We start from the raw sequence: 19,289 nt of genomic DNA, 5'->3' as shown, positions 1-19,289 counted from the left end.
TCATCTCAAAATCACTTCTGCCTCTCAGTTGAATGCAGGGAAGTGTCTTTTAATTCAATATGTGGAGAGCTGTCCTTAGTAATACATATTTGATTTCGGAGGTGAACCTTCCTCTAAGCTCTTGTGGCACTGAGCCCACCGTTAAATCCCCCGGTCCCTGAGAGACAAGGCGGTGCGCTCTGCTGTGTGTGCAGAATTGTCTTTACCTGGGATTTCCAGTGGAGAGGATAGCTGTTGAACTCAATAGTTCCTCATACAGATCAGCGCCGGACACAGGGAACGCTGTGTGTTGGGCCAGCAGCACTCTGCGGATGGCGAACAAGGCCTGAAATACAAAAATGACAGTGTATGAGGCTCACACAACTGCTGCATGGAGGATTCTTGATAAAATGTCCCACTTTCTGCTTTCTCATGCGTGTTCTCACATGTTATTTGGTTAACATGTGAGTGCTGAAGCTACAGAGGTGAGAAAAAGTAAGTGAACTCTTTGGAATTACCTGCATTTATGTATAAATTTATCCTAAAATATCAGATCTTCATCCAAGTTACACACAATCGATTTGAACCAATAACACAAATCACAGTATTATTCTTGTACATATTGAAAACACAATTCAAACATTCACATTGTAGGTTGGAAAAAGTATGTGAACTTCGAGCCTAATGACATCGACAAAAGCTAATCTGAGTCATGAAGTCAGATTGGAGGTGTGTGTTCGAGCTACTTTTACTTATTTAAAAAAAAAAACAACAGAAAAGAAAACTTTGAGTTTGCTGTTAACGAGAATCATCTGCTGATGTGAACCATGCCTCCCAGAAAAAGAGATCTCAGGAGATTTACAATCAAGATTTGTTGATTGCATGAAGCTGAACAGGGCACAGAGTCATCGGCCCGCAGTTTAACAAACTGTCAATCAATAGAGATGATGTAGTTCTCTGGCTATTCTGCACAGAAGTGGGCGTCTAGCTAAAATAAGCCATTACAGTGCAGAATGATCAGTAACGTAACAAAGATGCTCAAAGTAACAGCTAAAAGCTTAAAGGAATCATTGGAGCTGGTTAACGTCTATATTCATGAGTCTACCACACACACACACACACACACACACACACACACACACACACACACACACACACACACACACACACACACCATGGGAAAGGAGAACAGAGGAAGCTGCTGTGCAGAGGGAGCGTCATGATTTTGGAGCTTTGCTGCCTCTGGACCTGAACAGCTCCACAACATCGATGGGGAAAATGAATTCCCAAGTTTATCAAGGTCTCTGCAGGATAACGTCAGCGTGGCTGTCCACCTGCTGAAGCTCAGTAGAAGCTGAGTGATGCAGCAGGACAATGACCCGAAACATCAAAGTAAATGTACTACAGAATGACTTCAAACAAAGAAAATCCAACTCCAGGCCCAGTCAGAGCTCAGCCCTTAGAATGACCCGAGGAGAGCCGCTCACACCCGACATCCTCAGAATACGACTGAGCTGAAGCAGCTCTGTAGGAGGAATGGTCCAATATTACCCCCCGAACATTGTGCAGGTCTGATCAGCTGCTACTGGAAGAGCTGCTTTGAGGTTATCGTAGGTTCAACCAGTTATTAAATCATAGGGTTCACTTACTTTTTCCACCAGCACTGTGAAAGTTTAATGGCTGTGTTCCATAAATACACAAAGAGTATAACTGTTTGTGTGTTAATTGCTTAATCACATTGTGTTTGTCTACTTAGATGAAGCTCAGATCACAGTTTATGAGCAGTTAATGCAGAAGGTCATTCAAAACTATTTTCTTGCCACTGTAACCGTTTCGGCTCAGGCTCCATATCAAAATCAACAATTACTGTTGTCATAGAGTCATGTTTGTCTGCGCCAGAAACTAGTGAAAAATGTGCATGTCCATCACATTCTGCCACCCTTTTTTCCCCTTTTGCTCCAAGCTGCATAAACAATAATGCTTGTCCACAGCCTCTCACACACACCTGTCACACGCCTACACTCCAGCAGTAGAGGAAATAGAACACCTAACCATATAACTTGAATGCCCATCAAAAGTTCCCACAGACAAAAAGGTGGTATCCTGAAATTGCCTGTTTTCTTTCAGCCACCAATCTTGAACCCAAAATATTCTCAATGATTCGACGATATAAAAACAAAGGGAAGCTGAAAATCCTAACATCTGGGAACCTGAAGGAGCAACCGTGATATTTTTGCTTGATAACTTGAATGAATGATGAATCATTTATCAAATCTGTTGACTGGGAATCGTCTGTTGATTGATTAACTGAGTAATCTTTTCAGCACTTGGTCTGGAAAAGCTTTGATCCTGGCTTTGACAATGTCAGGGGAGGAACACTGCAGTCTGTGAGTTTTAAATACAGGAAATGTTATATCCAATATAAAATTTGTGTTGAGATGGAGCCAGCAGCCAAGCAAAGCGCTTCACCATGGGAATACTTTGATTTCTCTCAACTATAGATAGTACTTAGTTTGATATTTTAATTACCAAACAAGCTAACACACCATTCAGTTGTAATGGAAATAAAGTTAAATCAATTCAGTTACACAAGCACACTAAGTGTCGCATTTGTTGCCTAATTAAACAAAGTATTGTTACTGCTGAGTTGAAACACACAAACCTTCCCTCTATTTAAACTTCACATCAACACTCTGCCGTATCTGAACAGACACAAATGACAAGAAGGTGTCCTACAGTTAATTATAATAATAGGCTAATATAATGTAGATCAATAATTATCACTGAGTTAACATTGATCTAAAACACAGATCAAAACAAATCCCACTTCTCATCAGGACAACAAAACCAACAGGGTCCGAGAGAAACTGTCAGGGAGAAAGTCGGGATATCTCTACGTCAGGACTGAGCTCATTGTTGAACCCAGTCTCCACACAACTGGCTGGAAAGTTTCATGACTGTCGCTATTTAAAAACAACATGAAGTCCACGCTCTAGAAAATGAATGAACAGTCAACTCACCCTAAGATATTTCGATTGTCAAAAACGTCTCCTGATCTAACAACACAGGTGAGGGAGGTGCAGTTGGAGCGAACAGTCCTGTATAGTTGGTGTTATCGCAGCGAGACCACCGAGACCACCGAGAACCACTGCCACCTCCAGCAACCCACCACTAAACCGGCTACTCGATCATTTCTGACAGACATAATGTTTTGAAAATGTAGGGACATTTCTCTTCATTCTAAGTCTCTAAAGGAAGTGGAGCACTTCATGAAACGTCCCTGAAGAGCCCACTGACGGTACATGACCGAAGGGAGCATGACTGCCAGGAGAAAAAGGGAACGACCAATCGGGTCACGACAAGCGCTTTTCTGATGCTCACAGGGTCATCTCATGGGATGTATGGCTTTTAGTAAACAAGTATGTGATTGTCTATTTGATGTTTGTATCTACCACACTGCAGTACAACAACACAAGTGCATCCCACCGGATCTCACATGACATCAGTCTACTGCATGAGAACACACTGCTTTTCATCGTCCAGGCTGCGTTGTGATGTTTTGTATTTAAAAAAAAAAAGGGATCTGAGAGAGAAAACAGCAAATGTTGGATGATCAGCTTTCTGTGGAAGAGCACTTAGTGCTGTTTAGCAGACTCTCATTCTGATTAGTCTCTCCTTCTGGGCAGAGAGGATTTCCTGCCTGCGTTCAAGTCCGACAGCGAAAATTTATTTAGTAAAATAAGACAAATCTGTTGGGTCTCAATTAGTGGGATTTTTTGGCGCCCCAATTCAGGATGTGGCCTAATAAGATGGGTGTGTTTTTACATAAAAGCCTTGCCTTGTTCAGCTTTAATTGAACTACAAGAGGCTGCTGCAGTCGAATAAACGTGTCGGTACAGACGACCTAGCATTGACCTCCTGCCCGTTGTGTGTGTACAACAATGGTTCAAATTCACAGCAGGAGTCTGCCCGACCAGAGGGATGCTGGTTATCAGCTCAGGGGATGCCTGCAGGCTGAACAAGCAGGTCAGGAAGTATAGCTCAGTCACAGGGATGAACCTGAACCTGCTACAGGCACAGATGGGAAAAAAAAAAAAAAAAAAAGAAATATTCAAAAAAATAATGATCTCATGCGGGAAAAAAAAACATTCATTCATTCTGTGGCGATATCGTCAACACTTTCAACTTAAATCACCTTGGTCAAAGTGGTACGTGGAGACGGTACAGTATATTCACACTTTTCTTTTCTTTTTTTTTTTTTACTTTCTCTTATACTTTAAGTTTTTTAATCCCTTGGGGTTAAAAAAACTCATTTCCTATACGTGTCTATACAATTGCATGTTCTGACACTCTGACCACAGAATGACTGAAACTCACTCATCTTTTTTTTCTTTTTTACAAAGAATGCCAGAGTCGTCTTCCATGCCCCGTCCAACCCACACAATTATGCATGGATACAATTTTATCTAAAAAGGCCCTTCTGGGTCTCCATCCTGATTATTTGTAAGTCTTATATGTTAGAAAAACTTTGGTGGAAAACACAGATTATTATACAAAAAAACAGTTTTCTTTTATCTGCCCATAAGGTCAGAACTCGGTTAGGCAGAATTTCTTTTATGATCTCTGCTCTCTCTTCATGGTTCTCACTGAAAGAAAGATTTAAAACCGAAAGAGCTGGCCTCTCTTTGTGGGTTCAAACTGATAATGAAGGACTCTGCGGCAGAACCAGTCAGGAGTTTTTAGAATTACTGATGGTTAAAAACATTTTTCTACTGTTTATTCCTTCCTACTCTACACATACAGAGAACAGTAATTAAATACTACTTTTAATATTTGCCACATCACTACTCTATTAGAGTTGTCTGCAAAACTTTGCCCATCACTGTACAATTCACATATTTTGTTGATTTGTAATTTAAAATGATTTTTAGGATGAAAAGAGGTTAAAAAAACCCCAAAACATCACCTGCAGCAATGCTGATGCTCTGTTACTTTTTATTTCATGAACTTAAAGATTAGAGACAAATTAAACAGTGACAGTGCATAGACTCAGTGACTCTTTTCAGTTTCACTCTCTTGAATGTCATTTGAATCCAGAATTTGTTGATATTTATTGGAATCTATTCTTCCCTCTCTCTGCACAGTGCTTCCTGTGCCACTGGCTGCCACACAACCCCAAAGCAGAATATTTCCACCCCAATGATTAACAGTTGGTAAGTTGTTCTTTTCATCAAATGCTGCTGATTTTCTCTTTCCAAACACACCTTTGGTGATTGTGGACAAAGAGCTCAGTTTGAGCTCCATCTGTCTCCAGCACTTGTTTCTAAAATTACTCTGGCTTATCCAGATGTTGCTTTGAATATTTCAGGTGTTGACTTTTGTGATGAGGTCGCAGCTTAGGTGTCCTTCTGATGACTCCTCCATGTAAACACTGTTTGTGCGTCAATGTTGCACAGTCGAACCACCACTCCTGTGGCAGCTCCTCAGCAGGCATACAGGAGTTTTACTTCTCCTTTCTGCCCAGCAGTCATGGAGGTGTATCTTATAGTTTTCTTGGTCCTCCAGATCTTGTCTTTACTTCCACAGTTGCCCTTAACTGCTATGTGTCAACGACATTTCAGACAGTGGAAATTTCAACCTTTGACACTTCTTTTTATAGCTTCTCCTGCTTTGTAAGCAGTAATTAGCTTCATTTTCTGATTCTCAGTGTCACCACAAAGTTTGAACAGACAGAAAATTACCAGCTCTGGAAATGTAATTAGCTGCACTCCTAATGACAATTCTTCGCCTGCCTTACAAAACCTAGTGAGTCACTTAAGGCCTATCAAGTTATTAAAGTTGTATTTACCAGTAGAAAGGTGCCCAAAACTTTGCACATGCCACAATTAGTAAAATTTTTTCCTGTTTTTTTTTTTTTTTTTTTTTTTTTTTTTTTTAAAAGTTCTTTACATAAAAACTAACAATGCATCAACAAGTGGATAAAGGCTTTTCAATGTCTGTTTACTGCGGGGGCCATATTTGCATGCAACTGTACTCTACATACATACAAAACATTATCTAGTTGTACTTGCTGAGTGGGAAAAATACAATAAAATATACATAATATATAGAAATTAATAGGAAGCAAATGCGATGTTCAACCTTGAACTGAACCACTGCTGTGAAACAATTTGCATGGCTTCTAAACTAGCTGACCCGTGGTGTCAGGCTACGCATAACAAGCCCAGTGGGAGGTTTGCTTACATTAAGCATGCCCTTTTTTTTAATTATAGGCCACCTATTATAATAAAGCCCTTAGACTATGAGATACTAATGCAGCATGTGGGTGAAAGTGTGTCCAAGATCAACATGATATTGGTCGGGTCCTAAACCTCCCACTCTATACTGAAATGCAAAGTGTAAAATGTGGGTGTCCTTTGTTTACACACCACAAAAGACAGATATGAATTTGACTTATTTAAAGGAAATGATGAAAGTTTGTCTTTTGTGAGGAAATGTGTTTGGTTTAAGGGGCTTAGATGAAGCAGCACTACTACTATTGCATGTTTTTGGACACCTGGTGGGTGTAGTACAATACGTGGAGGAAATGTGGCTGAACTGGACAGCCAAAATCTAGCAGGGTTGATTCCTAAAGGTGTTTATTTTGACAGGGAGTTTTCAGTGTCCCTCAGTGAATGAGCCCAATGTTTTTAATTTATGGTATAAATACCTTATAGGACACAGAACATTTCTGTGCAAGCTCCTCAATGTCAGATGAGACCAGGTCCTCCACTGTGAAAACAAAACACTATGAGTCAGATGTTAACTATGATGAATCGTCCTCAAAACACACACACACACACACACACACACACACACACACACACACACACACACACACACTAACCTGTTTTAATATCAGCAGCTCGCAGGTCCCGCACTAAATCCTCATCCAGCCCGGGACACATACCTTCTCTCAAGACTACCATGTTCTTGCATTGTTAACTGCTCGTTCTCATGTAACGCGACGTTAGGGAATGAGACGCAGCTGAACTAGCTAGCTACAGTTTGTTTTTAGCTTTAAGTTACGCAGCAAACTTAATTTGCCTGTTTGTTCGTTGTAGTCTGTTTGTTTGACTTTTAAAAACAAAACTCTGCTCCTAAAGTTCACGACGACAAAAACCAAACCTTATCTTAACTAAGACAAACTGACACTTCAGAAAACCTTTTCGCTAACACTACAGTACGCAAGTCTACACACCGAATCGAGCCAAAATATAGGCGAAGGCTTAAATATCCTCCTCCCGCTTGCCGTAGTAAAGCGCGCTCGCAGTGTTGTTAGGGTAATGTAGTATACTGCTCTGGAGTTGCTGGGTTGGTTTGTTATTTTTGTCTACCTCAATTATCATTAAACTGTTTTGTTAATTTCATGTCGTTTTATTGTTAATTCTTTTTTCTATTTTTTGTATTCCTATGTGAAATACTGAAATAAAGATGTAATACAAATACTTAAACATTTTTTTCCCCCAGTAGCAGCCTACAACTTGGTGCCTAGTGATTATCCACAAAAACTGATTTGATTATGTCACTTCAAATATAGATTTAATCCAACATAGGACATAGACATGTCAAATAAAATAATATACTATAGAACTACAAATAGCATGTAATACAAACAAGTGTTGAAGTCATATGCGAACATGACAAATTAGTCTTAGACTCTCTTTTCTTTTTTTCTAGTTAGAGGTGTGCATTATTTTTTGTTATGTCGGATAAGGCCAGTCACCCAGCAAGTTAAGACTGTTCTTCCTTGTTTCAAGGTAATAAAGCCTTGCATAGACACCATCAGTTCAGAGTCTTAGGTCCTTCAGGCGGATTAGTGACACACAGAAAATCATCAGTGAAAGGGATTTTAGGGTTCACCTTGCTCCTTCTGCAAAAATCTGTGTTATCTTGGGTGTGGAAGTGGTGATGGCACTTTGGATGCTGAAGACACTTATTCTAAGAGAGACTTCTAACTGGATGATACAGTGATCATAAACCCAGTTATGTACTGATCCTCACTAGCTCAAAAAGTCATTGACTTTGGCTCAGCTTGTAACTCTTTCTGTGCTCTCTGGTTCAACTTCGGACCATTTTCACTGAGTTGAGGCTCTGTTCTCTGTCTGTGCTTCTTTGAACTGCAGCCTTGTGAGTGGGGATACTTTCCCTTTAACCCCAGTTCTTCTATCAGCAGTCATTTCTTTGAGTAAGACAAAGTAATGCCAGCCAATCTTTTTTTTTTTTACTTACTTCTCCTTTCATTGTTTTATTGTAACTAATCGTTTTCCTAATCTCCCAAGATGGCTGCATTGCTTCTTCTGCACATTCAAATTTTACAAAATATATGCTTTATAAATATAGTTAGATTTATTTGATCTGATACCCCATGGAAGAAAATGATACAAGAGAAAATGTGATTCTCTCAGGGATCAATAAAGAATCCTATAATAACCATTAATATGCTAATATAATTCTAGCCGAATGAATCGTATTAGAGCTATGGATAAAGAGCTGATACTGTGTTAATCTTTTGATTATGCCTGCATGCATGAGTCGTGAAGTTCTGCTCTGTGATGTGGAGTTTTGACTAAAATCCAGCTGCTCTATATTCTCCATTATGAAGGCTTTATTCTGAAAAGTAATTTCTGGTTCCAGACCGGTCCTGTGAGTACATCGTCCTGCTGAAGGCGGAGTGAAGACACAATGTGATGTAGAGATGCTGTGGGTACTGTGCATGTAAATGTTTGTAGCAAAAATAAATGGATCACTTCGATCAATGGGGTTTACAAAGTGTAATGCAAGAAGATGATATAAGCTCTGAATATCACATGTCATGTGTGGAAATCGCAGATAATGCTGGGGCACCTTCACGCCACATAAACACTTTATGCCCTGAAGTGATTTTTTCTTTTAAATAGCACAAGGCGACAGTAGTGTTAGAATTAACAAGGTGTATTGTATAGCTTAGGGAACATTTACTCGTTGGTGACAAAGAACCTTTTTTCCACTGCAGGAACTTCATGGTATATAATGTAACATGTGGCCCCCTTTTCAAGAACTATATTTCAGCTCTGCTCAGGAGGTGATATTACACACACGTTCCAGGTACTTTCAGGGGTTGTCAGCAGTGTCACCGTTCAGGATTATAGCTACGGGTATTTTTTTGTGATTTCACAAAAAGGACAGCTAGAACAAACCCAACAGAAATCATAATTCTACAAATACTGTTTTACTAAGATGCCCAAATTCTCATCAGTATTTAGGGAGAGGAGGCCATTCAAAGGAGATGAAGAGTCAGCAGTTAGAAATAAAAACTTGGAGCTGAAGTGTCTAGAAGAAAAATACAAAACCAAGCCGTGCAGGAAAAAAAATTATGAGATAAAACAAGATGATAGAAGCTCTCAGTAAGTTTGATGTGTCCAATTAAATATGAACATAAAAGAAAATGATCAAATCTTACAAAGTCATGGAAAGCCCTAGATTACAGGCTTAAGTTCCTACACACCTATGCACCTTTGTTTCACGAGTAAAGGTGAAACGAGGTGAGATGGAGATCTGCTGGAAAAACATAATGAACTTGGGTTAAATCTGGATGAACTCACAATATGTTCCATGCATGACCATGTCCATTTGGAGCTTCACAACAGTGAAGTGGTGTAATAAAAACAAAAAAACACATGGGTCAGTAATGGCAGTGGGAAAAAATGAAAAGGTTGAAAAGAGTCATCCCTTTTGCCCTCTTCTCATCATGCTAGATATGAATTTATGTGCACATCAAAACAGGGCAAATGAAGTCCGTAGACTTGGCCATTAACAGAGTGAAAGGTTGTTGTACTGGATGTTTTGTGAAGCCCATTTGTCTGGTTTAGCTGTAGTGCTGTGAACGACTCTGAGGCAAACGTCAGTCACACTAAGTGTTACTGAGTGCTGGAAACCATGTGGTAAAGGATTCCTGGTTAGAATCAAAGTCAAGACTTTCACATTGGCATCGCTGTCAAAGTCATTCATTTTAGGCGTAGACACAAAGAAAGAGATTAAAATCCTGAAAAAGATTGATTTCAACAGGTGAGTTCACACACCCCTCTGGGCTTCAGGTTGATACGTGAAGTGGCAGCACCACCTGCGCTCCGTCTTTACCACGTTTAGTGAGTGAGAGATTAATAATGCATACTGCAGTTTGGGAGAAAAAAAGACGGACAACCCTGTGATCTGCCATATCAACCCCAAAGAGTAAACAATGATGAGTCACTTTTCCACCAAATTTAGGCAACGCGGCCAAAGTCAGCCTCACTTTACACAGAGCTTGTTTTTGCAAACACAACATACACCACAGCCTTTCCAGTCAACACATTTCAACCCAATACCACAGACTGGTGTCTGAGAAAGTGTCAGGTACCATTAGCAGAAAACCTACAAATTAGAATTTTTTTTTTTTTTTTTTTTTGAAGGAATGGTGTCAGATCTCTCTCGCAGAACACCAGAGACTTATAACTGTCAAGACTCTGTGAAGATGTGCTTCAGAAGCCAATTACAGGCTGAAAGTTGCTGTACATCTTGATTCCGTTTCTTTGAAGCCTAAAAACCAAGTCAGAAATTTTGGGGTTATTATTGGCTCCAATTTAAATTTTAACTCCCATATCAAGTCTATGACAAAATCGGCCCATTATCATCTTAAAAATATGGCAAGAATTACAGGAGACATGTCTAAACAAAAACTCTTCTTTCAAAACTTCCCAGAAAAGCAGCAGCTACATATAATTCAGGAAACTCACTGCCGCGAGAGTCTCAAAGAATTGAATTCGAAATATTCGTACTTGTCTATAAATCATTTAAAGGTTTAGGACCTAAGTACATCTTTGACTTGCTTCCACACCATCAAGCCTCAGGCAACAGTGTGCTCAGTGTTCCTGTATTAAAAAACAAAACAGAGTGAAGCTGCATTAACTTATTATGCTACACACAACTGAAATAAACATCTTAGATGTGGCCCATCTCTATCTACTTTTAAAAACACCAAATCACCTCTCCTTTTAACTGCTGCTAATAATTGCACCCTGACTCTTTTTATGGATTTTCTTGTTTTGATCCATTTTATACTTATTATTTTTTATTTTTCTATGCTCTGTTCTCTCTATTTTTGAATTGCCTCTGTGTATGAAATATGCCTTATAAATAAACTTGCCTTGCCTTTCCTTTTGGCAGTTGGACTCTAACAATAGGAGGCGTTACTAGAATCAGAGAGTTGTTTTTAACTTGTGTATTTTTGGCCTGGTTAGACTTTGAGCTCAGGTTACACTCAGAACCTTCCGCAAGAGATTCACCAAGAAATCCTAGTTAATTACACAGAAGTAGGTATGACAGCACACCAAGTGGTTATATCTGGACACCTAAGCAAAGACACTTACGTACGTCTAATGTTTCAAACAACTCTCTTCATCTCTTGAGAACGGTTTCAGTATAATCCCTGTTGCATTCTCAACGTTCTTTAAATATGCCTCTACAATAAACAATGTCATATTTCATGTTCCTTTTTTTCTTTTACATCTGACTAATGCTAATAACATAAGAAGACCAAGAGTCTACAGCCACACTGAGTTTAAAATGCTCACTGTGAACTCACTGTAATGATTATGGCGATAGATGAAAAGTCAGGATCACCAGAGTTTGCACCAGATTACATGGTAATCCACTCAAGACATTTGACTCTGAACCACAGAGGTCAACCTGCTGGTGGTGCTAGAGGAAAAGTCACTAAAGTCGTTAGGAGTCATCCCCTGGGGAACATTGCCTGTACCAATGTTTGCGAGAGCCAGTCTCGCAGATGCAGAGATATTTAATTGGATAAGTGGAAGTTTTGACCCGCAGGTTATATGTGAATGTCCTCTTTGATATTTCTTTGGCTGTCCACTGACTCCTGGTCGATGACTTTGATTTCTTCACAGAGCTGTGGCCCCTCTTGGTCTGATGTTCACAGACTGCTGATGTTGTCCAGTGTTCTTTCAGTCTCTTGTCTACACTCAGACCGCCCTTGTTGGAGGTTGGAGAGGTCGAAATGCAGATGCTTTTGGAAGCACGATTCAATGTTACAGAGGCATGTCTTTTATTATGGCATCTGATCAATACAAGAGAACATGAAAAATCATAAAATGGAAGTCTAAGTGTTCAGGCGGGGTACATCAGGTTCTCCTCATTTGGAGCCCCCTGTAATAGTAGAGGCTGGTCATTAGACGATGCATGACCATAGACTAATGGCTTAACATACAGTCCTCTAAATCAACCTCAACCGTCTTTTAGAAAGTATGTTTATGTACAACTAATCTGCAACAACAAATTATTTTTGTAGGAAACATAAATGCAACCACATTCACAGACAACGTATCTGATCTTGCAGTAAAACATCCACCTGTAGTGATTACAGCAGTATTACACCTTTTCATGGTTATGCTTAGACTCACACATCACTTGTTTAATGTTAGGGAAAGACTGTGGTCTAGTTTAAAACAGAAAAGGTTCACAGTGACTTCAGACACAACCTTTTTAATTTACACTCACCCTAAACCGTGATCCTGCCCTAATGATCCAGCCAGCGACTGCATTGCCACCACAGCTTCACTGGGAAAACATGTTTAGTAATACATGGATTTAATTTCTAAGAGACAGGGTTAAAATAGTTTAGGGATTTGCTCGTTCCATCATTGTAACATATTAAACTCAAAATCCTTCCATCCACTATAAGAAAGTTTCAACTGGTCCTGGTGAGATAATCGAGTGGTTGCCACATTAAAATAAATGATCAATTAAATGATTAAATTTGTTTTCATGTGTGAAAAGTCACATCAAGCTACATCAGCGCAGCTCAATGGAAAACTGTAATGATAACAATCCAGTGCTCGTGTTGTAGAAACTATAGATCCCCGAAATTGTAAAAAAAAAAAAAATTAAATAAAATAAACAAAGAAAGATTAATAACAAAAACCACATGGTAGTTCAAAGTTTAAAGGAATACACATTTCTCCATTTATCACACAGCTCTTTTGATGGTCTTATCATGAATTGAGTTTTTGTGGGTTGTGAGCTAACTTTATATATTTATTTTTTTTATTGGCTCCCTTTTAAGCAGCGTACATCGCCATGGTAACCCAGCTCCACTAGTCTCAGCAAGACTATATTAAAGCTATGAAGTCTAAATGTGTGAAAAGCCTCGACACTCACTGGGCCCAGCGGTCATTTCAAAATAAACACCTTTATTGTGATGATGTCATCTGCAGACCTGATTACCTGTCTCACTCAAAACAAATGAGACCAGTAATAAAAGGAAGTGTACAGAGGACTGCGGTGGATGAACAGATGGTGGGAACTGGTCTCAAGGCGGTGCTGTTTGCAGAGCAGTGCAGCCACTTTGCCTTCTGTGATGATTTATTATATCCAACATATAATGAATGTTTGTGGTGTTTCCGGGCCATTTGCCCACTAAAGATGGTCTCTTTAACTATGAGGTAGCTATCACTGTTTGATGATAGTTATCAATAATGAATTAAATTGACTACTGCATATTAAGAGTGCTGAAATTATTCATTGTATTCCCAAGAGTGATTAATGTAGTAGAATGTGCCCATAGTCCATCACCTCAGCATGAGACTGACTCTTCCACAGGCTCAGTGTGAAGACACAACGTCGTCTCAGTGAGAAGAACTGCACTACCCTCAGTCGTATGTGCGGGTAGTGACAAGCAACCTATGTTGTTTAAGTTGGATAACTTGTTTACTTAAAACACAGGAGAGATGAAGACTGGACAAACGATACGGCAACTCTACAAGAGGTCACTAACGGGCAGACCACGGTCCGGATCCGGGCCGAGACCTATAACCTATAAATTACTGACAGTTATCAAATTCTGGCAGAGCATTTTTATTTTAACTGGTGCAGTTTTTCTAGGTCTTGCAGCTTTCGTCACATGACACTCCTCAGCCAATCATTGCGACTTGAGTCCGTGCGCGAGATACACACATGGGGGAGAAGACATAAGAAAAATAATAAGTGGGGAAAGTGGGATAGAGGAGCGAAAGAGAGAAAAAGGACGTTTTATAAAAAGGTGTTCAGTTGTTCAGATGAGTTGAGACTGTTTCTTATAAAACTGGTTGAGACTGCTGGTTAACTGAACCGAACAGGACATATAACAGAACATATAGTTATCATTATATTATATAGAGAAGGAACCTCTTGGAATTTCAATTGCAAACCCTGGTGTATAGTTTATATGTTTGTCAAGGGATCATAACCAGAACAGGGCCTTCTTCTTATAGCTGGAAATGAATCATTTATGAGGTATAAATTATATAAAACATGTCTTTGATGGTCATGTAACACGATGGGTTTGCTCAGTATGTGCAGCAGCACACGCTGGTGAGCTGTGACCTACAAGCAGGATCAAGCTTTGTCTTCCCTTGTTTCTCTAACCCTACCCCCCTAGAATCTCAGTTAGCTAAAGTGTGCTCCTGTGCCGGCTCCATCCTTGGCTCCCCTGCAGCCTGTGAAGCTGCCGGGTACAAACACTGTGGTTCTCCAGTACGTGGGGGGGAAACAACAAAAAAACACTTAAGATCAACATCTAAATGCACATATTTACCATTTGAAATTGAAGTGGATGATTTAATAATGCCCGGTCTTGACATTTATTTGCTTTCAGAATAAAATCTCCCCACTATAGCAAAGAAAATCCTTAATGAATAATGGATCCATGAAAAACAAGTTCCTCACAAAACAGTAATTTGCAAAAACAAACTTTAATTTACACGATGCCTATAGATTTATCCCCATGTCTTACTTCATATTGCTTTCAGGAGACACAAGTCCATAGTGTATTAATTATGTATCATTATCTGCTACACCTCATTAGCCTTTGTGTAGTCAGACAAGGGATATTTCTCAGCCTGAAAAGGTGTCTTAATCATTTATTCCTACAAATTTCAATGCTTGATAAAGCTGAATTTTCTAGGGCAAAAAAAAGACAAACAAAAAAACTATTCATATTTTATGTTTGGCATTAGTCTTAATTACATTTGTAAGATTGAGTAAACACCAAGAACAGACAGGTGTCACCTTGAGTGTGACAGAGGCGCTGTGGATGAGGGTGCATCACGTAATACAGGGTGAATCCAGTTTTGCTTCATTAAAGAAAATGGCTGCTCAACTGTTCTCTTTATTCATATATATTTACAAAAAAGATGAAATTATGAGATCAGTTAAAATATTTTCTGTGTTCCTGTTTGCTGTGGAGACAGAAACACAAAGGAAAGGAGATTTGGTATCAAAGAAACCCTGATTCAACATATCTCTAACTTAAAAGGCATCCATTATTCATGAATTTGCCACACCGGACATGTCATGTGGATTACGAAAATACACAGTTTGTTTGTTATGGGTGAGAGTTTATTTGCTTTCTTTGCATTTCTTCTTCTAGGTCAGACTCTTACCGATGATTAAGTTGAACACGCTGGCTGAGAAAAATGCTCGGGGTTATCACCCTCTTGCAGAGGCCTCGCTGCCGATGGACCCTGACAAGATGTTGACTCCCACTGAGACTGTGAACCCTCCCTTTCTCTGCCATTTAAGGGAGCCTGCCAACAGTTCCTATTAAGCCTGTCTGTGGGTGTGTGTGTGGGTATGCGCTTCTGCCGTCTCTGTAGACATCACGCTGCATGGAAATGTGGGCAACGCTCATAATGAAAGATATCATCAGTTATATCAGTTACATATAAGGCTTTAAATGATTTGCATTATCAGTTCGTGCTGTTGTTCTAAAGATTCTGACATTGCTGCAGAGGTAGCAGTAAAATATATATATATATATATATATATATATATATATATATATATAAAAAATCAAAAAGCAAGAGACACTTGAAAGAGTTGCTAACTTCAGCCTCAGTTTCATTTAACTTTTTTGCTTTAAGGAATTTCAAGTCAACCATAAACTACAGCCGAAATTGCTTTACATAAATAGATTGCATTCAGATGATCAAATTGGCGGGTTCAGTGCCATGTTTGCTGCTTGTGATAACCACAATTCATGACACTAAGTGGGTGCCCGTGCAGACTTCCAACATGACGTGAACGCATCGTGAGCCCGTCTCCAACATCAAAGCGGGCTGAGCTTCCCAGGCCTGCTGTGAAGGTGGCAATGTACTAAAAACACATTTTCACTGTCTGAGACGCATTTGCATATCATTACACGGAGATCGCTGCACGGTCCAATCAGAAATGATTTTTGAAAGCTGGGTTTTTTCCTGGCACCCTACTTGAAGTGAAGTACGGCCAGCCAGCCAACCACCAGCAGCAGCAGCAGCAGCAGCAAGGCACACTGTGGCCCTGCAGAGTGTTTAAAAACTCAGCTGGTATCGTCCGTCTTTCAAAAGTGACTCACAGACCAACATCCACACGCAAGGGGATGAAACCAGAAAGACCTCATACAACTAATTCCTGACTATGTTGCTTATTCTCCAGCAGCACACACGGAGCCTGTGGGGGCTGCTGAGCACCTTCATCCCTGCGCTGACATAACTTGGCCCTGGTCGCTGTTGCCGGGTTGTGTCTCCTCAGAGGACCCAATCATATGCAGGTGAGTTGCGGTCTGAACACACAATCTATCTCTCTCACACACACACACACACGATGTTTCAGTCAGTAGAAAAAAAATCCATCTTCTTAAGCTTTGACTTTTATTTCCTGAGAGCCATGCCAAGAGCCAAACAAGCTCCCACACACGTTCTCCATGCTTGAGGGATCACTCAGCAACGCCCTCGAACTGAGCGTCTCTGGATGGATGTCAGCATGTGATGGCATGAGCTGTCGACACTATTGTTGCTGTGCATACATTAAACTCCAATAAATAATAACTGAACTGTGTCCTCTACGTCACGATTTCAGGCCTTATTGGACAAGACATGATGACACTTTTGTGTTTGGGTAGGAAAAGTTGAATTTTTCATTGGGCACTTGAGTTCATTAAACATGTATGATTATTTGGTGCGTTTGCTGTCTGAGAATCCACACTGTAGTGTCAGCACAAAGACCATCAAAAGGAAAATAAAAACCTGCTGATACAAAGGCTTGAAAAACACATCTATGATTCTTTTAGTTTCTATCTCATATGATTTTTTAATCTTCGAGGGCATATATCATCACACCCCAGAAAACCTTGAAAGAGTAATTATCAAGAAAAAAAAGGTTCCCAAAGGCTAGCATGCCTTCCCCTCAATTTTCTAGACCTTCATTGGCCAAGGTTGAAAACAGGACATGCTTACAAAGGCACACCTTGAGCCTCAATAAAACTTTAAACAGCTGTCTTGCCAGCCATGATGAATAATGGTTTTGTTGTCCTTGGCTGCAAAAGCATGTTCCCGTAGAAAACAAAAGAAGCGTCCAGATAGCCAGCCAGCCCCTCTGATGAAAGAGGAAATACATGCTGGAATTATACGAGTCGAACGGTGGGAAGACACGTTGCTTTGGCGGACGCCAAACCCTCCACAGCAGTTACTGATTACACAGCATTTCAAGCAGTGAATAATGTTAATCGGGACAGGACAGCCGCTGGCACAGCACATTGACCTGGCTAAGAGTTGTCAACACGTGTCAGTGAAAGCAGCTCGTTTCGATGCTGCCCCTTTATTGGTAGCCCCTCCCTGTGTTTGAGCCTTTCCTCATCCAACAAATTGATTTTCTTTTAACCAAAGTGCAATGTCACCGTGTAAGTGCTGCAGAAAAAAAAAAAAAAAAAATCACTATAAGATACTGAAGGTTGGTCATATTTTTAAAACCCCCAAACCAGGAACATTAAGTGTACTGTATGTTCAATCACACGCTTACGTACACACCACATGTTTCATAGTCAATCAGCCACTGACTATGACACTTGCCTTTAACTCATAGGCAAACAACAGCCTTGACTAGTGACACACACACAGATCGATCGGTGCTGAACTCAGATGCATTGTTTGCAACATCTATTTAAGCGCTGACAACAAGTACAGTATTTATATTGAATATTTTTGTTAAATTTGGTAATGAATATTGAAAACATGTTGGTGTTTTACAGACATTTGTAGGGACTCGGGACACCCAGCTTGAAACCGGAACATTTCTGCACAAACCAGTGCATCCTGTCATCGCACTATATGATAAAGCCTCTTGCTACGAGCTAGAGGCTGACTTCAGGGTTATCATCTACCCACGTCACCGAAAACCTGCAAGTCATCGCCAAAAACTGCAAAATCCTGACCAGTGTTTTCCATAAACTGAAATTAAGGTACAGCACACAGATTATACAATACATGGCATGTATAGCTGTTGTGGAGGCTAGGCTAACAAAAGGCTAATGCTAATTTGATCTCTAACTGCAATCCCCTGTGTAGGACAGAAAGTCTGTATCCATGGCAGCTTTACCAACATGTACCAAATCTGTTTTTTAAATTTCTTTTTAGCAGCTAAAATTAAGGTTTACACAAATATTGCAAAAATCTGTCTGTTAAGAAACAGGAAAAAGTAAATTGATTCCTCTCCTACCTGTAATCAGCGAGGTGTGGAAGTTATCGCGGAGTCATCCTCAGATGGGAGGCCGGTCTCGTCGATGCTGCTAGCTGCCATTTCTCAACCCCATGTCATGTTAGCTAGCAAGAGCTGATGTGTCACAGTTCGTCTCTGGGCTCTCTGGTTCCCTCCTGCAGTCACCTGGCTTTCCCTGTTCATCTGCCCACCTGTTCTCACTCCAATCTAATCACCCAGCTCTCATTGCCACACCCACCTCACTTGTTTGTCATCTCCAGTCAGCCACTATACACCTGCCCCCTGCCCATGGTGGGGAATGGTAACAAGGCAAACTGACAATGGTACGTTTGCCCTGTTACCGTTCCTGTGTCCATGTATTCCTGTGAGTTTCTGGACTTTGATATTCTGTTCCTGTCTGCTTTTCTGCAGTTCATGTTCTTACCTGTTTTTCCTGTTTACCTGCCTGTAAGTTTGAGTGTCACTGTTAATGCACTTAATGGTTCCTTCCTGCTTCTGGCTTGATAACATGTCTGTCTATGTGGTAAAAAAAACAAACATTTTGGAAATGTGAGGAAGTGGCACATGCAAATGTACCTTTTAAAAAAATGAAAATAAAAAGGTAAATGTCAGTGTTTTGAAAAAGAAAAATAGCAGCTGTATGAACCTGTTTGCTCAAGCCTGAGCAAAAATATGTCAGATTAACCCTTTAATATTAACACTACTTTGTCAGAACTACATATTCTCTC

The 19,289-nt window shown here is 40.0% G+C and overlaps 1 protein-coding gene across 2 annotated transcripts in view; it reads right to left on the bottom strand.

The window, feature by feature from the left end:
* Positions 1–7,227, bottom strand: part of rad51d (RAD51 paralog D) — a 34,233-nt gene extending 27,006 nt beyond the window's left edge. For both annotated transcript variants that reach the window (XR_015436132.1, XM_023430892.2), the window contains exons 1-3: positions 6,866–7,227; positions 6,689–6,750; positions 207–325 (exon numbers count right to left, since the gene is read on the bottom strand). Coding sequence is in view for 1 of the 2 variants with exons in the window: in XM_023430892.2 (XP_023286660.1) it covers positions 207–325; positions 6,689–6,750; positions 6,866–6,947 (263 nt within the window). In the remaining variant the exon portion in view is untranslated. The remainder of the gene's footprint in view (positions 1–206; positions 326–6,688; positions 6,751–6,865) is intronic.
* Between the last annotated feature and the right edge of the window lie 12,062 nt (positions 7,228–19,289).

The sequence above is a fragment of the Seriola lalandi genome, unplaced genomic scaffold, assembly GCF_002814215.2.
Source record: "Seriola lalandi dorsalis isolate HSWRI2012SDOR001 ecotype SW California unplaced genomic scaffold, Sedor1 jcf7180002054914, whole genome shotgun sequence".
Lineage (NCBI taxonomy): Eukaryota > Metazoa > Chordata > Actinopteri > Carangiformes > Carangidae > Seriola > Seriola lalandi.
The sequence above is the reverse complement of the archived record's forward strand: the minus strand, read 5'-3'. Positions and strand labels throughout refer to the sequence as shown.